Raw genomic sequence first — 16536 nt, forward strand, 5'->3', positions numbered from 1 at the left:
ATACACAAAATCATAAACTTGCGCAACTTAGTGGTATTCATGGGAAAATGAACTCTAGCTGCATCGCGAGGAATAGGAAAAACAAGCGCTTGGAGCACATTCAACATTACACAAAGACATCTCATATTTGGGGAATTACGGTAAACGGTAAAGTATTACCAATACATAATTGTCACAGCAAAGTCATGCATGGGGCTACTTTGAATCATCCCCAGCTGGTAGAGCTCCCTGCCAGTCCGATGCCAAATTTGGAATTTGTTTTAAATGAAAATATAGCGAGTCTCCCCTCGTTCCGTTCCGGGGGGGTAAAAAAAAAAAAGTAAATGGCAAACGTGCAGGAACCCCGGCCAGTACATAATTTATCAAGCTAATCTGACCTTTATCACGTACGTGAACCTCTTTGGACTATCCTTGTTTCAGGTGGCAAGGACTTTCAAACACCTGTGCATTTGCATAGGATGGAGACAGAGCAGTCAGTTTTTCTGCATGTTAGTGATGATGACAGAGAGCAGAGTGTAATCCTTAGGCAGGAGACTCATCCATCTTTAGCTGCGAAACTACCAAAGCGCCCATTCATCACTGACAAAATTCTGCCCTGTTAAATTCGTGCTTTCAATATTACGTTCCGATAAATAACGTTTATTGTATGTGTCGACTTGATGAATTCGTTGAGCGGCGGTACATCAACTGATAAAGGTTTGTTTTTCCGTTGGAAATGTTGAAAAGCTGATGATTCAGCGCACATTTTGGATGATTGGAATCACCTTTGTGGTGAGGTCGAGGAAGGAACTGATATGAAAGGCCGATTATTGTATATAATAGCAAACATTATCCTTCTGCTTACCTTAAAGTCCTTCTACTTATTCCACGGTCCACTTTCTGGCAAAGCAAATATTGGGATCGTCAATTGCAGGGCCCCAGAGCTTAATTGGCCGGTTGATTAAATAGGCTATGGCCTTTCAAAAAATAATTGGCCACATGTCTAAACTTTCTACTGTATTGACTTTACATCACTTGTGTATACGAGTAACGCTGGTGTCATTTCATTACATCAAATTTAGCCTTGTATTCTTAAATCTATATCATAAAGTGTCTTTATAAGCTGATTCTCCTCACCTGTCATCCAAAACAAAGCAATGTTTCCACCTTTCCAAGTAATTCTTGGATGAGAAATGCAAGGAAGTTGCGCAACAAATTGACCTCCGTGTCACAGCCTAGTCATAGTTCAAAACAGAACTAATAAATTAAGCATGCATTTGTAAAATATGAAACCCATGCAACTAGAAACACATATGACAAGAATTACTGGCCTGATAACTTAATTAACTGCACCATGTAATGAATGCTGTGAACCAAAATGTATTTTTTTTTTTTTTTTTTTACCAATTTATGTATTATTGAGCCCCGCTATTCCCAAGGATAGGCATCAGGCCCCGGTCAACTGTGCTAAATACAGTATGTAGACGCAAAAACAGGTTTCCTATCCACGTAGTATTTGTCAACACAATTTGCAAACCATTTTTGCCAGTTCAAAAAAAATAAATGAGTGAAGTGCTGTCTTCAACTTGCTACATTTGATGGCTTTTGTTTGGCATCTGAACTCCCTCTGTGCAACTTGACAACACAAACATGGATGTTGTTATCAAGGCTGACAGATGTGGCACTCATGAGAATAAAATAACAGATTCATGAAATTGCAGCTTAGAAACCTGACAAACTTTATTTTCTTCTCGTATTTTGAATGACAATACAGGATAATATAATCATGGATGTTTAAAAGGGTCCCAACAAGTAGCATTTAGCTGCTGAGCTGCCGAGAGATTGTCTTCACTTTCTTCAGCGAACACCATGATACCGTACACATTGTATTACAGTAATTTCCGAACTAGAAGGCGCACTGGATTGTAAGGCGCGCCTTCAATGAATGGTGTATTTTGAAACTTGAAAACTGAATGGCGCGCTGCAGTATAAGGCACATAGAATAGACGCTTGGATTGTGTTAAGCATTCATTAGATAGGGCTGCGCTTAAGGAATGTCAACAAAACCATAACCATAAGTCAATCAAACTTCTCAATCAGCCATTTTGAATAACGATGACTTGTGCAAAGTACAATCTGAAGAATGGGGGAGGAATACCTTTTTATTACATTATAAGACTGCTAAGATCACTCAAAAGTTGGAGAGTATAATTATGACTCAATGAAATATTAGTTACATTTTTTTTTAATCAATTTCCAACCGAAAACCTTAAAATATATTGTTTTGTCAATTCAAAAACGGTTTCTGGATTTATTTGATGAAATCCCGCTTTCTTTTACAAAAAACTCACGTTTTTTTGCACCTTGTCCCTGTATGAATTTCTTCAAATTTAGAGCATATGTAGCATATCTATCCGTTTCCTAAAAAAGAAAACTCGCGGTATATGCATTGTATAAGGCGCACCGGATTATAGGGTGCACTGTCGGCTGTTGAGAAAATTGAAGGCTTTTAGGTGTGCCTTTTTGCGCGGAAAATACGGTATGCTAGGTGAAATGGATAATGTCATCCTTCGAACGTGTTTCCCGGTGCTTTCGACAGCTAAAGGATACCAAGTCAGTTGACCAGAAGACCACCTTGCTCCATTTCCTGGCGCAAATATGTGAAGAGGAGTTCCCAGACGTGATCACATTTGTCGAGGACCTTCGACATGTGGACCGAGCGAGCAGGGGTAATCATCATGCAAATTCATACTCCACACACACCGGTTGTTCCATTTTACAATTTCTGCGATCGTTGGCCCGCGATTGACTGGTGACCATTGGGCGGCGTGGGCTGTCTTCCGCCTGTCGGTTTGGGTTGGCTCATGCTACCCGCCAACTTGAACAGGACAAAAGAGTTTAAAACGTGAATGGATGAATGGGTGGACGGCTGTTAAATATGACAAATCATACATGAGTTCTTTGCCCATGATGAACAGAACTGTACTGATGTAGAACTAAATTATTTGAATCTTCTAACAACGAGCATTGGGATTTATCAAGCTTTATTATTAATTAATGCTCAGTTTGTACTCATCCAAAAATGCAGGGAGGTTGATTTAATTATTTGTTAATAGTAACTACAGTATAGCGGGATATTCTATCAGCAAAAACTCATTATGATCTTGACAGGACAGAGAAAACACTCGTCTGGGAAAGCGGCATTAAACTTTTAACCTCAAAATGAATTTTTGTGAAGTAGATAAGCAGTAAATAAACTGTTCCCACCGAAAGACCTGACAAAAGCACCGACCTGTACAAATGCTATTAAAAGGGGATAAGTCAGCATTCCTTTTTCATTTCAGGGAAGAAGACTCTTCTGTTTGACATTTTATTTTTAATGTATAGAATTGATGCTGCAGTCATGAGTGGATATTTATGCTCAGTGTGAATGTCCAAATATTAAGTAAATAAATATGAGTGTTTTTGGTATTCAGATATCCTACGGAAAATTTGAATTCAATCATAAGTACTTGGATTAAAAAAGGGAAAACTGTGAAAAATGTTTTATTAAGGCGAAAAACTATTATAAACCAACCTATTGTCCACATAATTTTGAATGTCAACATTTATTGCTATTTGTTGAGCAACATTTTGGTTTTTCCTGCACACTTTTCTAGAGACATTCGATTGCAGACAGAAATCTACCCATAATCTTAGGTCAATGAGACGAAATTGCTCTGTGAAACAGAAGTCATTTGAGTCAAACGTTTTTGAAAATATGATCAATACGACTGGAAACTGTATCATGTTGTTAGCATCAAAGTGCGCAGTAATTTGTATCATCACGCCAGCCTATATAGAGCACTTGAGCGCTGCTAGCAAGCTAAATTATGCGAGATGCAGCGATCACAAAGCCTGGGCCACCTTTAATCACTAGTAATATGTGCTGTGTATAAATGTCAGAGTAAATATGTCTGGGGGGGGTTTTTTAGCGGTGATTGATCGTGATTTCAGAAAACGTTATTTTAAGTTGTCCTTCTCGCCGCATTTCCTGCGTGTTTTCCTGTCATGTATCCAGTTAACAATTGTTAACAATACACTAATAAGCAGGTATCCAGGACAAGAAAACATTCATATTTGTTGAGCCGAGGTACTCAAATTCCTTGAACTCGTTTCGGCCTTCATCTAAATAGCGTGTGTTAAATTAATGCTATTATGTTGCATTATAAAGTGCACCTCAAAAATGTTTGCTGTGTCTGTAGGTTCTGCCCGGGAGCAAAATTCATAGCATTTTTAGTCCCTTATTTCCCTCACATAAGATGATGTACTGCAAATTGAAGCGCTTGTTGTGTGTGCGCTGTTGTGCCCTGGCAAAAGAGTATGCACGTGTGTGCGCTACTTGTTTTTCTTTCTTTTTATGGCACAGCAGGTTGTAAAGAGGTGTCAGTGGGGGATTTGACCTCCGCAAGCTTAACAATTTTTATTTCTTTAAATCGTTGTACATCTGGCAGCGATCCCTCGGCCACTTTGCCGTTCAGGCCCCAGCGCTCCGAATCACTCTAGCTTGTACACAGAAGTAAAAGTGGGGAGATGCAAACGTTTGATGCCACTGACACAATACGCCTCGTAGCTCCTTACCACCAGATTTGTTCATATTAAGTACATATATTTTTTTACAGATGTTGACATACGCCAGTCGGACGGGTCAATTGGGTACCGGTAAAATATATTAAAGATATATTTTTTCTCTTTTATGTCACCAAATTGTCAGATGTGTGCAAACATGAACATGCAAAAGTTTTTTGCTCCGGCCGATTAGATATCCAAATGTTATTTCTTTATTCGTGAATGGCCTTTCACTGGAAGACAGAAGGCGAAAACAAGGGCTCCCCTGACGCCCCATTTTCAAACATGAACCTGCGTCCCATTTATATGTTCTCTGTTAATTTCTTACGTGCATTTTCTGACCCTTTGATCTATTTAGCCCCTCAAAATAATACCGCATTTTTGAAGTAGCCGTGCTGTCCTTACTGCTTCATTCTCCTTCGATTTTTCTGGGCACGGCCACGTGTGTCCTTTGTGCTTTTATGAATCTGCGTTCGCCTGAATGCATGTTGGTGTGTGTCAGTGTCTGCAGAGAATTTGGAAAAGAGCCTCAGGCAGATGGAGAGGCAGCTGTTGCAGCTGGAGAGAGACCTTGAGACTTTCTCGTCCCCTGATGACCCCAGTGACATGTTTGCCAGTAAAATGACTATATCCTTTAAACACAGTAGTACGCTGCATTCTCAGGTGGGTTTTCTTGAATAAACAATGGTCCCTTGAAGTGGAGAGTTTTGGTGGCAGGTGACTCAACTCACTTTACCGGATGTAATTAGTAGATCGTCTTGAAGAAAAAGATTCTTTCCAGAGTTGAAAAGAATACAATAATTATGATTCAATTAAATATTAAACATCATTTTTTTAAAGTTCAAATTGCAAACAAAAACCCTCAAATATATTCATCTTTTGATTTAAAAACAGTCTCTGGATTTCTATATGAAACTGCGCTTTCTTTTACAGAAGTTTGTGGATTTTGCGCCTTATCCCCATATAAATTGCTTCAAAATTGGAGCATATATGGCATATCAATTTCAAAGAGGGCGTGTGAAAATGTTTCATTGTAAAAGATACATTCATAACTGAAACGCAGAGGCAAAAATTGAAAAATTGACATGGTGATTATATATCTCATCTTTTTGTCTCCCTAAAATGAAAACTTGGCGTTTTTTGCACTGTATTAGGTGCACCGGATTATAAGGTCAGCTTTTGAGAAAATCGTTTAGGTGTGCCTTATAGTGCGAAAAATAAAGTACATGATCATTTTGGTCTGATTCTTCTCAGATAAAGAAGTGCCTAAGATCCACATTCTGCAAATTTAGGGGCTTTTTGATTAATTTGTATTAACTTTTACTGTTATTCACCGGGAAGATAGACGATGTCCTAAGGCTATGGTGTCAGACTGTTTGCAGAGCTTAGGCGGCGATTTGATATGAGTTTCAAAATGGAGGCCTTAATTAGTTCATCCCGATACTCTATCTACCTTTCAAAGGTCTTGCAAATGCCAAATTGACAGATTCTAAATCTATGTTTAGCATTTTAGTGGATTGGGGAGCAGAGCTGTCAGTACGTTCAACGTGGAAGGGCCAATTTGAGTTTGTGATTGATGCTTAAAATGTCAGGACACCGTGGGTATGTTTTTCTGCCTTATGTTAATGTTTCTGCTTGCTGATATTTGTATGTCTTAATTCTAGCAACAAATTGCAGATTTCTAACAGGTTATCAAATGAAGTAAACAAAATGCAATTCACATCAGATAAAAAGTAGGTAGGGTATCCTATTGGTGAGGCCCTTGACAACCGCTCCTTTCCCACAAGGCTCCCAGGGAACAGTAGTTGTCCACATCCCCGTCAGCTTCACGTATGTTTATTCTCTAACAAAAGTCACGTGACGTTTTGCAAAAGAGTCACCGTTACAGAGTTAAGCAAAAGCCTGCATCATTTTCCAATTAATCAGCTCTTAGTTGGAAAAGACGATTGCATTGCTCCTGTCACGCTATGAAAAATCATTACATTACATTGGATGAACCACTGTTAAAATCCCACATGCCCCCTGAAGTGCCTTCACGTACCCCCAGGATTACCCCATTGGAAAATCACATGTATTTCCATGACATTTATGCCAAATGCTTGAAGAGTTTGTTCTGGGCCTTGACCAGCACTTTCACAGCTTCAGCAAAGCGGCACGTGAGCAGTACGGCAAGCTGGTGACCATGCACAGCAGCATGGAGACACTTTACCTGAATCTTTTGGAGTATTTTGCTGTTGATCCAAAGAAAACATCGGTGGAGGAGCTCTTCACTGATCTCAGCAACTTCCGGACCATGTTCGCGGTGAGTGCGCCGAGAGGCCCAAGGTACACTTTCATCGCATGTTCAGGATTCGCAGAGGAACAAAACCTCACTTTATTTGGAAGACGGTGAAATAAAAATTCAGAGGAAGTAACGCCAAAGACAACAATATAATAAGAATATATAGGGCCAAGTATGGATATTAGCTTTATAAAAACAAGCCATTTGTAGCCGTATGAACAATATTATACATAGTGGTGTGACCTACACATGAAAGCGGTTTTAAAAGAGCCCATCCATTGAAGGTGCCCCTTATAATCCGGTGCGCCTTGCGGTGCGGAAAATACAGCACCTATAATGCATATTTTTGGGGGGAAAGCGGGATTAAACCTGATTACCCAGAGAAAACCCAGTGTGAGTGTCACTTACTTATATGCAACCATTAGAATGAGCAAAAACAAACATGAAATGTACGTCTACCGTTGATTATGTGAATACATCTTTTTTTTTTTTTCATGAATTAATAGGTCAAGGCGTAAGCGGGCGACACCCTTAGTAGCATGTCGATAAGGTATCTTCCCGCCGTCGCGCCGCCGGGAGCCAAGGCGAGGTCAAACAATGCTTTCACGCCGTAAATCTCAGCACAGTAACCCCTTGGTCAAATCTGTGTCATCATATACACTGCTGTGCCAAGGTCCGCGCTAATGGGTACATGTTGTTCGGAGACCACCGCGTGTAATGAACTGAGCCTTGAAGTGCAACTGTGTTGGGAAAATATGCGTGCACGTTTATGCGTGGAAAAAGCAAAGCAGCTTTCCCTCGACAAAAGGGAAAAAAAAAATGAAATAAATAAAAACAGCGAAATGACAAGCGCGTACAAAGGCATACACAAAGCAGCGCACACACATGCTCAGTCACCCGTAGGAAGGAGACCCAGGGCGAGGCCGCACATCTGACAGGAATCCAATTGAGCGTGTCTAATGGCAGACATCCAGGAGGAGAGGCGGGGGGAAAACAGACCTGGAGTGATGAGGAGAGCTGAGGGCAATATCCTCTCTGTCTTTGGCTCTCCCTCCCTCACTCCGCATCATCACTCTATTAGAATTTGCTATGCACAATATGGCATGACTCATGACATTTTTCCTAATGATAGAAGACCCGAGTTCTGATTGCTTTTGTGCCTTTGTGTTCCTTCGAATCTCAAACGCAAATTAAGATGAGGTTTGCTTCACAAACTTCCTTTTGTTAATGGTGATTATTCCTTTACTGCGCTCCACTTAGAATTGATTTTAGAGATGGCCGTGTTTTGATCTAGTGATTGTGATCATAGAAGGTTTTTTTTGGGGGAACGACGGGCTTGTGAAGTATTGCTCTTGCGCTGCTCGTCTCCTGCTGCAATTTCTTTGTGAACTTAAGTGTGATTCACTCTTAGCAGGACCACTTGTTGTATTGATTTGTTATGGATGAAACCTTGTCTTATCTTTGATGATAGGAACAAGTGGGGTTTTTTCCCAGCCCTCTCTTTTTCTTAACGCGAACTAAAGAAAAAAGGAATATAAATCAACTTTCAACAACTGTTAATTATGTTTTACTGTGTTTATATGGGCTACAGTTGAGTTGTAACAGTATCAAAAATGAAATGAAAATTCATATTTTATTGCAATTACATGACATATACAACGCCTTTTCCCTGGGGTCACCCGCACCCCCCATGGGGGTCCCGCCCCACTATTTGAGAAGCACTGGTTTAACATATGGTATAAGGTTATCAATTTAAAAGAAATGCTAGCTGATGCCAGCGCAAATTTGTATACTCTAATTTGCATATACTGTCGTTCTAATGATGATTGAGCAGGCGTTTATTGTTCTTAGTGATTTGATATAATGACTAAACAATAATGTAAGCTTTGCTGTAGTTTAGAGAAGAAAATAAATACTATAAATACTGCAAATTTGGTTGCATGATTTTTAGTTGTAACCACATTTCGGCGATATTAAGCAAACATGAACATTCAACACATTTGATGCCATCTGAATATTGAACCCAACGTTTACTCTCTCTGCCGTTACATGTTTTGTTTCTCGTTTTACAGCAAGCACTTAAAGACAACATGAAGCGCAAGGAGTCTGAGGAGAAACAGAGGAGAGCACAGGCAGCGAAGGAAAAGGCTGAGCGGGAAAAGCAGGAGAGGCAGCAGAAGAAGAGTGGCTTGCTGGAACTTAATGCGGGTACAGACCGTTTCATTTTTTACGTACGGTTGTTGTTGTCGTGACATGCCTGTATGCTACATAAATCTCCGATCAAATTTCATCACTCTCCCAAGGTAAGAAACTACTAAATTGTTGAAACGTAGATGGTCATTCACAAAAAGAGCTCTGCGAAAGAAAATATTTTGGGCCTCGTCGCATCGTACGCGTTATAATCTAATTCCGTGTTTGAAGTGAGAAACGTTCTGGGAACAATGGAGTCTGAAAACTGTTTAATTTTTAATTTTGCATATTTACCATAATTCCCCAAATAGGTGACACACCTGTGTATAGAACGCACCATTAATGTTTGGGTCAAATTTTGGGATTTTCTACAGGATGTTACTGTTTACAAGATGAACCAACACTTCTTCCTAACTTTTTATATTTTCTTGTGTCTGTAAGTTATATATTTGTTGCGCATTGTGATTCGATTTCCCACATTGTGAGCAGTCAGTGAACATCTCACCTGCGTAATGTTGAATGTGCTCCAAGCAGTTGTTTTATTTTCCTCGCATTTTGCCATAAATACCCAAAGTTGCGCACCACCCACGTTTCACCAAGTTTGTCCCATTCGGGTAATTATTGTAAGTCAGGATACGGCTGATATATAAAAACGCACACCTGAGCCTTCAAACCCGACATGTGGCTGACAGATCAATATTCCAAGAATGGTGTTGAATTAAAAGATAAATCAATAAAAAAAAAAATCTTATTTTTAAGTTACCGTTTAGGACGCACCCATATTTTTGGCACAAATTATTGGGAAAACAAGCATGTCTTATATTTGAGAAATTATGGTAATTCATGTGAGCGTGTATGCAGAATTTTTTTGCATACTTACTACTTAAAAAAAATGTTCATGCCTGTGCCCTTCAGTGATGATTAACTAGAAATTTAGAACATGCTTCAAGCTTGCAGTTGTGTGTTGTTGTTTTTTTTTTTTTTTGTCCCCCCCACCCCTTCCCTTTGGAGCGTTGCTGATGCCAAGAACTTGTTCAACAACACAGCCTGCAGACCTATTTTCAATGCCAAAACTAAGACTGGCAGACGACTCCAGCCCATCAGTCCCAGCCCCATACTAGCATCTATAGCTAACATTTGCCAACCATTGTAGCTCGCCCGCAGACAGAGTACACATATAAAACCACAACAGCTCCGTGTGCCAAAATTCCGTCATATGTTTGGATAAATATCATATCCAAGCTTCCCTTTCCCTCACTGTTCAGTGGCAAAGTTTAAGACGAATTCACAGATGTTTTACAGGGTTTAATAATACAGTGTAAATCTATAAAATCACATTCTGCTGGAGGGGGTATGTCATCGTTTCCAGTTGGACAAAGAAAAAAAAACTGAATGGTAAAGTAAAAGCTTCAATTGATCAATATGCACAAGATGATATAGTGAAGCTCTAACTCAGAGATCGGGCTCTTCCTCCGGTCCGACGTTATCGCTGAACACCACAATGTTCCAAACTTCCAAATCGTTTGTTTTTCCCACGTTTATTTGTAGCTGCTTTGTAGGATGTCACTTGCTGCTTGGGATGGGAATTGTTGCACTGAGGAAAGCTTTTCTTCCTATATCAGGCATGGAAATGGTCATTTGGAAAGCTCATCTATTTTTCAGAGGTTATTTTGACGCTTTCGAACCACCTAAAAAGACCTATGCTATCGCTCGCCGTTATTACGGCCCCAAGCATCTCTCCTCTAACCCCATGCGCGGACATTCCAGCCTTGTTGGGACACGGTGGCCATCCATCAACCATCAAGACCCCCATCCAGCTAAAACCATCCAGGGGGGCACAATATTCTCAGGCAATACAGACATAGAGTATACGCACGCACAAATTGTTGGGATGAAATGAATATTTCATCGAGATTTGGCATTTTGCCACTAACCCGGGCCCATCTCTCTTTCACAAACTCTTCTGCTCTTTCTGTCTACCCCTGACTATATTTATTAACTAAAGAGCTTCCTCTTTGTTAGGAAGGATTGCCCTCAACGGAGATATTGTATGTAATCGTTTCATCATCCATCAATTCCCTAAAAGCCCCAGAAAATCTGCTGTCCACATTACGCTGAAGGACACCGCAATGAATAGCGTTAGATAATCAAAAGGTTGAGGTTTTTTGAAGAACATTTTTAAATGGACGTGACCGTTTTTGTATAGAGAGAGATACAAAGGAATAGTAAGCGACATATACCGTAATCATGCTATTCTAATACGTACTGTCTGCCTGAAATAAATTAGGTATTGGACACTCAATGTATACACAGAATGTTCTCGCCATCTGCGATGTGTGATCTGGCTGTTTGAGAGAGTGAGACCTTCATCTTACAACCATTTGCATAGAGCCCGACGGAGATTTAAATTCAGATTGGTTTGTGTGTGTGTGCGCGCACGCGTGTGTGTCCCCCCCATCTGCAAGTGTGCCTGTGTATGACAAATCTGTAGCGTCAACTCCCAGGATAGGCCAGGAGCTAAGATGTTTGTACACAGATGTATTACACATTAGAGCCTTAGTTAACACTCACTCTATAGCTACAAGCTGCAGTATTTAAACATCTAATATTAAAAAGACCTGCACTGAAAGGCGAGAAGATTAGAGAGAATTATCAAAGAGAGAGAGAGGGTTTCGTGCTCCTCTAGGCTTTTGCTGAATCATATTTAACAATTCTTAGTAAATAGCCCCCGTAGCCAATGTCGGGATATTCTAAAACACGGTTGTCGAACTGAAGGTCCGGGGGCCAGTTCCGGCCCGCCACATTATTTTATATGGCCCGCCAAATACTCATTTGACTTGGTGTTTCTGGCTGAAATACCAAACTTGCAAATTGTCTTCAACTTTAAGAAATTTGTGCGGGAAAAAGAATCAACCATATTTCGTTTCCAATTTCTCTTTTGAACAGTTTGAATTTAAAACTAGGTAAGTGATGGAGTGTTGATTTGACTTGACAGTCATCCCGGACCTCTGAGAGAAACTAACTGCAGTGTGGCCCTCGATTACAAACGAGTTTGACACCCCTTTTCTAAAATCTCATATATATATATGCAACAGTATTTCTGAGGTTTTCGACAATTTAAAATAAAAACAGTCGAATAACTCATCAAAATGATTCGAGGTTAATTTGGTAAGCAATCGGTGGTGGATTAATGACTTCAACTACAAGAATATTTTTCTCTGATTCACTGCACACGCGCATACCTGTAAATACCATCTTATAAAGCCCAAACCCAAATATTTTTAGTCTACGGTAAGAAAAAAAAAAAAAAAAATGGAACTAGCCTCAGGGGTTCCAATACTTGCGCAGGTGGTCGTAAATGAGCCCCGCATCTTTATTTTTTCATGGAACTTGTACAACTGTTGCAAGAGTTGCGATCCCAAACGCCGCTTAAAAAGGAGAGCCTGGCAAGTTGCGCGCATCAAAGGACCAATCAGTTTGTTCTGCCGCCAGCGCCGGGAAAGCACTCCTCACTGTCTCGGTCCTCGCATGTCTTTATTCTCCCGCCAGATCTTCAATGCCACCTTTCATAACATAGCCAACTTACAACCAGTAGCATGACTAATATTCCGCTGTCAAGCGCGCCTCCCCCAATGCTAAGCGTGGGACATCTGGTTCTAACTTTGCAAGCGTGTGGGTGTGGCTTTCAATGCGTTAAAACGCTCAGCGTCAGGTTGTCTATATTTTATAAAGCACTCTTCTGTCTGCGGGTTCTGATAGATGTCTACAATTGGACTGCTTTTACTCGCCAATAATCTTCAGGCTGCAGTTCTAAGTGAAGTCCCCCCCCCCAACCCCCGCCTTCCCTCAAGAGGCTCCCACTGTATTTCATGTCATCGTACTTTGGTGGCAAATGGGCCACTACGCTTGACGGCACGCACTGCAGGTTTCGCTTGATTTATCTGCTTTGTTTTGTTTCTTTTCTGCATTCGCTTTTTGATGGAAAACATGTATGTGTGTTAGCGTGTGGAACACCTCCCGCCGATGATAAATCGTCTTGGCAGCCAAAACAATTTTAGACGTCGTGGAGCGTCGGGCCTTGCTCAGAAATCCGTGTTGCTTCTCCGCTCCGAGTGATGAAGAACAAGACGTGAGCATGAACTAAAGCTGAAATTCCGTGAAAAGAAAAATCACGTGAAAGTGACGACTGTGGTATTTCCCTTGTTTGAGAAAAGCCATACTTTATCGTTGCTCTTTTGTTTTTTTTGTAATCGGCACATACAGTCATTTCCTCATTGTAAGGTGCACCTAAAAGCCTTCAGATTTCTCAAAAGCTAACAGTGCGATGCACCTTATACGCCGCGTAGAATGTCGGTTTTCATTTTGGGGGGGATGAAAAAATGAATGACTTAATCGCAATGTAAATTCTCAGTTATAAATGTCTTTTTTTACAATTAATATTCTTGTACACCGCTTTTGAAGCAATTTATAGAGGGGCAAGGCGCAAAAACCACACGTTTTTGTAAAAGAAAGTGTGATTGTATTGAATAAATTCAGACACTGTTTTAAATCAACAAAACAATATATTTGAAGGTTTATGGTTTCAATTTGATACCTTTTTAATATTATATATTTAATATTTAATTGAATTAAAATGTTATGCCTTTAGGACGCAACCCCAGCCACTACTGTAGCTTCTATTCTATGCGCCTTACAACGGGGTGCGCTCCGTATATGAAAACCATTTTAAAATAGGCTTTTCTTTGAATGTGCGCCTTATGGTTCAATGCACCTTATCCTGCAGAAAATACAGTACCGGTGTACTTGTTTGATTTAGGTTTAAAGTCTGATCACATTTTGTCAGTAATTTGCGTAGCCCTTTCCGGTTCCCTCACTTAGATTCTGATTTTTTTCAATTGCGCACACTAGCTTGTGTTTTTGGTACAAAAGGTTTGATATGCTACATGTGAGGCAAACGCTTGATATCCTGTCAATTTTGAGTAAAGACTCACGTATAAGAAAGTCTCCCTTATCCGATGTTCTTCAATAACCTCTTCTTCTTCTTGGTTTTCAGAGAATGATGAGACAGGTGTGATGGATAGTTTGCTGGAAGCCCTACAATCGGGAGCTGCATTCCGAGACCGCAGGAAGAGAGCACCAAGACCTAGAGGTAAATCTCCCTTTGCTTTACACTCACATGCTTATTATGGATGTGCGTTGAATAAAATGTAGTTGTCCACAGCCCGACCCGGTTACGGCCCGTCACCCGGAAACGTGGTTGGCAAAGTCTAACCCGGTTATAGCCAGCCACCCATATTTTTTTTTTCATCTCAATGAGTATCATGAAACAGTTCCCTTTTTAAATTTGAACTGCAGCCACATGTTGTACTCTTGAATCCCATACGACTTACTCCTTCCAAGTTAATGCTTAACTAAGTTTAGAATGCTTATTTGAGCGGAGCGCATAAAATATGGAGATCTTTTTGTTTGTTTGTGTTTATGCATGGACTGCAACGCAAACCGGATTCTAAGGTGCAGTCTTAATGAACACATATATTTGGGGGAAATTTCCCACCTATTAAAAACAAACTCCCAAAAATAGTGGCATAGCACAAGTCAATCATACCGCTCCAAAAAGGATTTAGTGTCCCGTGTGACCGGACACCAGAGAAACTACTGCTTGCAGAAGTTTTTTAGGTATGTGTTGGTCATGTATCGGCAGGTAAAGGAGAAATACAGATGGTATTTGTGGTTGTAATTGGAGCTGAATTGTTGTCAAGCGGTTCATGAATGTTCAAAGCTTTCTCTGACGCTCCAAATATGCATTTGCATTGTGTGTAAACTCTCTCCTTTGCAGAAAAACAGCAGCAGACCATCAGTCCCAGCTCCTACCGTCAGGTTCTAAAGCCTGTTAATTATGGTAAAGCAGAAAACAGTTATCTTTTCAGCTAAAATCTCAGGCATGGTTAACACTTTCTTCTTACGCTCATGAATCATTACCATTTCATTAACAATTTCCTGTTTTGTATGTGTGTTCCTTGGCCCCCTTACCTTTTGAGTTGTCCGTCTTGCCGTGACTTGCTGTACTAGCACTTCTCTCACCAAGTACCAAACACTAATACATTACGGCAGAGGTCCCCAAACTTTTAATCACTATGGACGCCTGAGATGTTTATGGTGGACCGGGAATGGCGAACGGGAAGCGCACATAAAATATGAGCTCAGCATTAACGACAAACTAATGGGAGCCCTCAGCTTGTTTATTACTTAACACAGATGTGCTGTTGGGAATCTGGAAAATACTTTTGAGGCTGCCGTCATGTGCGAGCTTATCTGGTCCGGTCTTTTTTCAAAGTCGTAGGCTCGTCGCCTGTCTCTTCAATGGACGTCTGTTTCATTTGTGAATACTTTTGCTACAATTTTGACCTCTTCAACGAACAGATCTATAACTGTTAAAAGGATGAACTAAATCAGTTCCAAAGCATCGTTATTTCGGGTGCGGTTCATGCGGCCCGCTACCAGTTAATCCGCAGACCGGGCAGCAGAACAGCGGTTGGTGACCTCTACGTTCCGGAGTTTGTAGTTTCTTGCCTGTGCGTTGGTAGGCTAGAAAAATAGGAAATCAACACATGGATATTTTTAAGTTGGCTTTCAGGGATAGCAAACCAATATAATAGTGTATTTCTTTCTCTCAAAGGCCTTCTGCCATCATGCCCCAGCCACTCATATTGTGCCTCTTTTACCTTTTATCACCTGTAATTGAAATCCCCATGGGCTGGCGTAAAGCACGCATGAATAAAATTATTCAAGCTCAAGCCGCCCACATCATTGATGGCAGTGATAAAGGGCTTTGCTCAGTTGTTCTGCTTTGGAAAGCGATGAAGGGTTGGGAGATATAAAGTGTGGGAGGAAAGAGACAGATCGAGGTAGCTGCAACATCAGAAATAAAAGAGAAATTGCGTGAGGAAGAAAGATTGAAGCAGTTGGTTTGCCTGAAACAAATTTGTAATGTACAGTAAAAAAACAATATCAGCATTCTGGGACTCAGATTTTTTTTTTATAACGAGAAATATTATACGTGACAGAACTCGGAATTGATAATGACTCCATTTTGAATGGTGACGCTAATACAGACCTGAAGCAGGTAGCTCGGTAGCTGCAAACCTGGCCTTGTTGACCTGTAAACCTCAAGACTTGTCTGCATAGCAGGTCTGGCGTTCGATGCCAAACACCCGCAGCAAACAGCTAATTACTTTTCTCTACCCTGCCCAAACACCAGCTCAGCCCTCTCAGCACCCATTCATCTTAATTTCCCCCACTCTACCATCTGCCTCCTAAATAACACTCCTCCACATTTCCCTACCATCCCATTTCCCTGCTGTCTTATTCTATACTCTCATGGCCTGACAGTGGCCCACCCCAAACATAATTATCTGTTATTGGTATGAAGTCTACACTTGTGCCTCAGCCCATCACTCATTATTCCCCTCCCACCTACC

The 16536-nt window shown here is 40.6% G+C and overlaps 1 protein-coding gene across 3 annotated transcripts in view; it reads left to right on the plus strand.

Moving 5' to 3' along the window:
- The window catches only part of diaph3 (diaphanous-related formin 3), a 67407-nt gene that overhangs the window by 28227 nt on the left and 22644 nt on the right, over positions 1-16536 (plus strand). For all 3 annotated transcript variants that reach the window (XM_088413527.1, XM_088413530.1, XM_088413528.1), the window contains 6 exons: positions 2579-2708; positions 5090-5214; positions 6725-6889; positions 8941-9076; positions 14112-14207; positions 14895-14957. In XM_088413527.1, coding sequence (XP_088269653.1) covers positions 2579-2708; positions 5090-5214; positions 6725-6889; positions 8941-9076; positions 14112-14207; positions 14895-14957 — 715 coding nt within the window. The remainder of the gene's footprint in view (positions 1-2578; positions 2709-5089; positions 5215-6724; positions 6890-8940; positions 9077-14111; positions 14208-14894; positions 14958-16536) is intronic.

The sequence above is a fragment of the Hippichthys cyanospilos genome, chromosome 4 (genome assembly GCF_059441005.1).
Source record: "Hippichthys cyanospilos isolate Australia breed blue-spotted pipefish chromosome 4, RoL_Hcya_1.0, whole genome shotgun sequence".
In the NCBI taxonomy this organism is placed as follows: domain Eukaryota; kingdom Metazoa; phylum Chordata; class Actinopteri; order Syngnathiformes; family Syngnathidae; genus Hippichthys; species Hippichthys cyanospilos.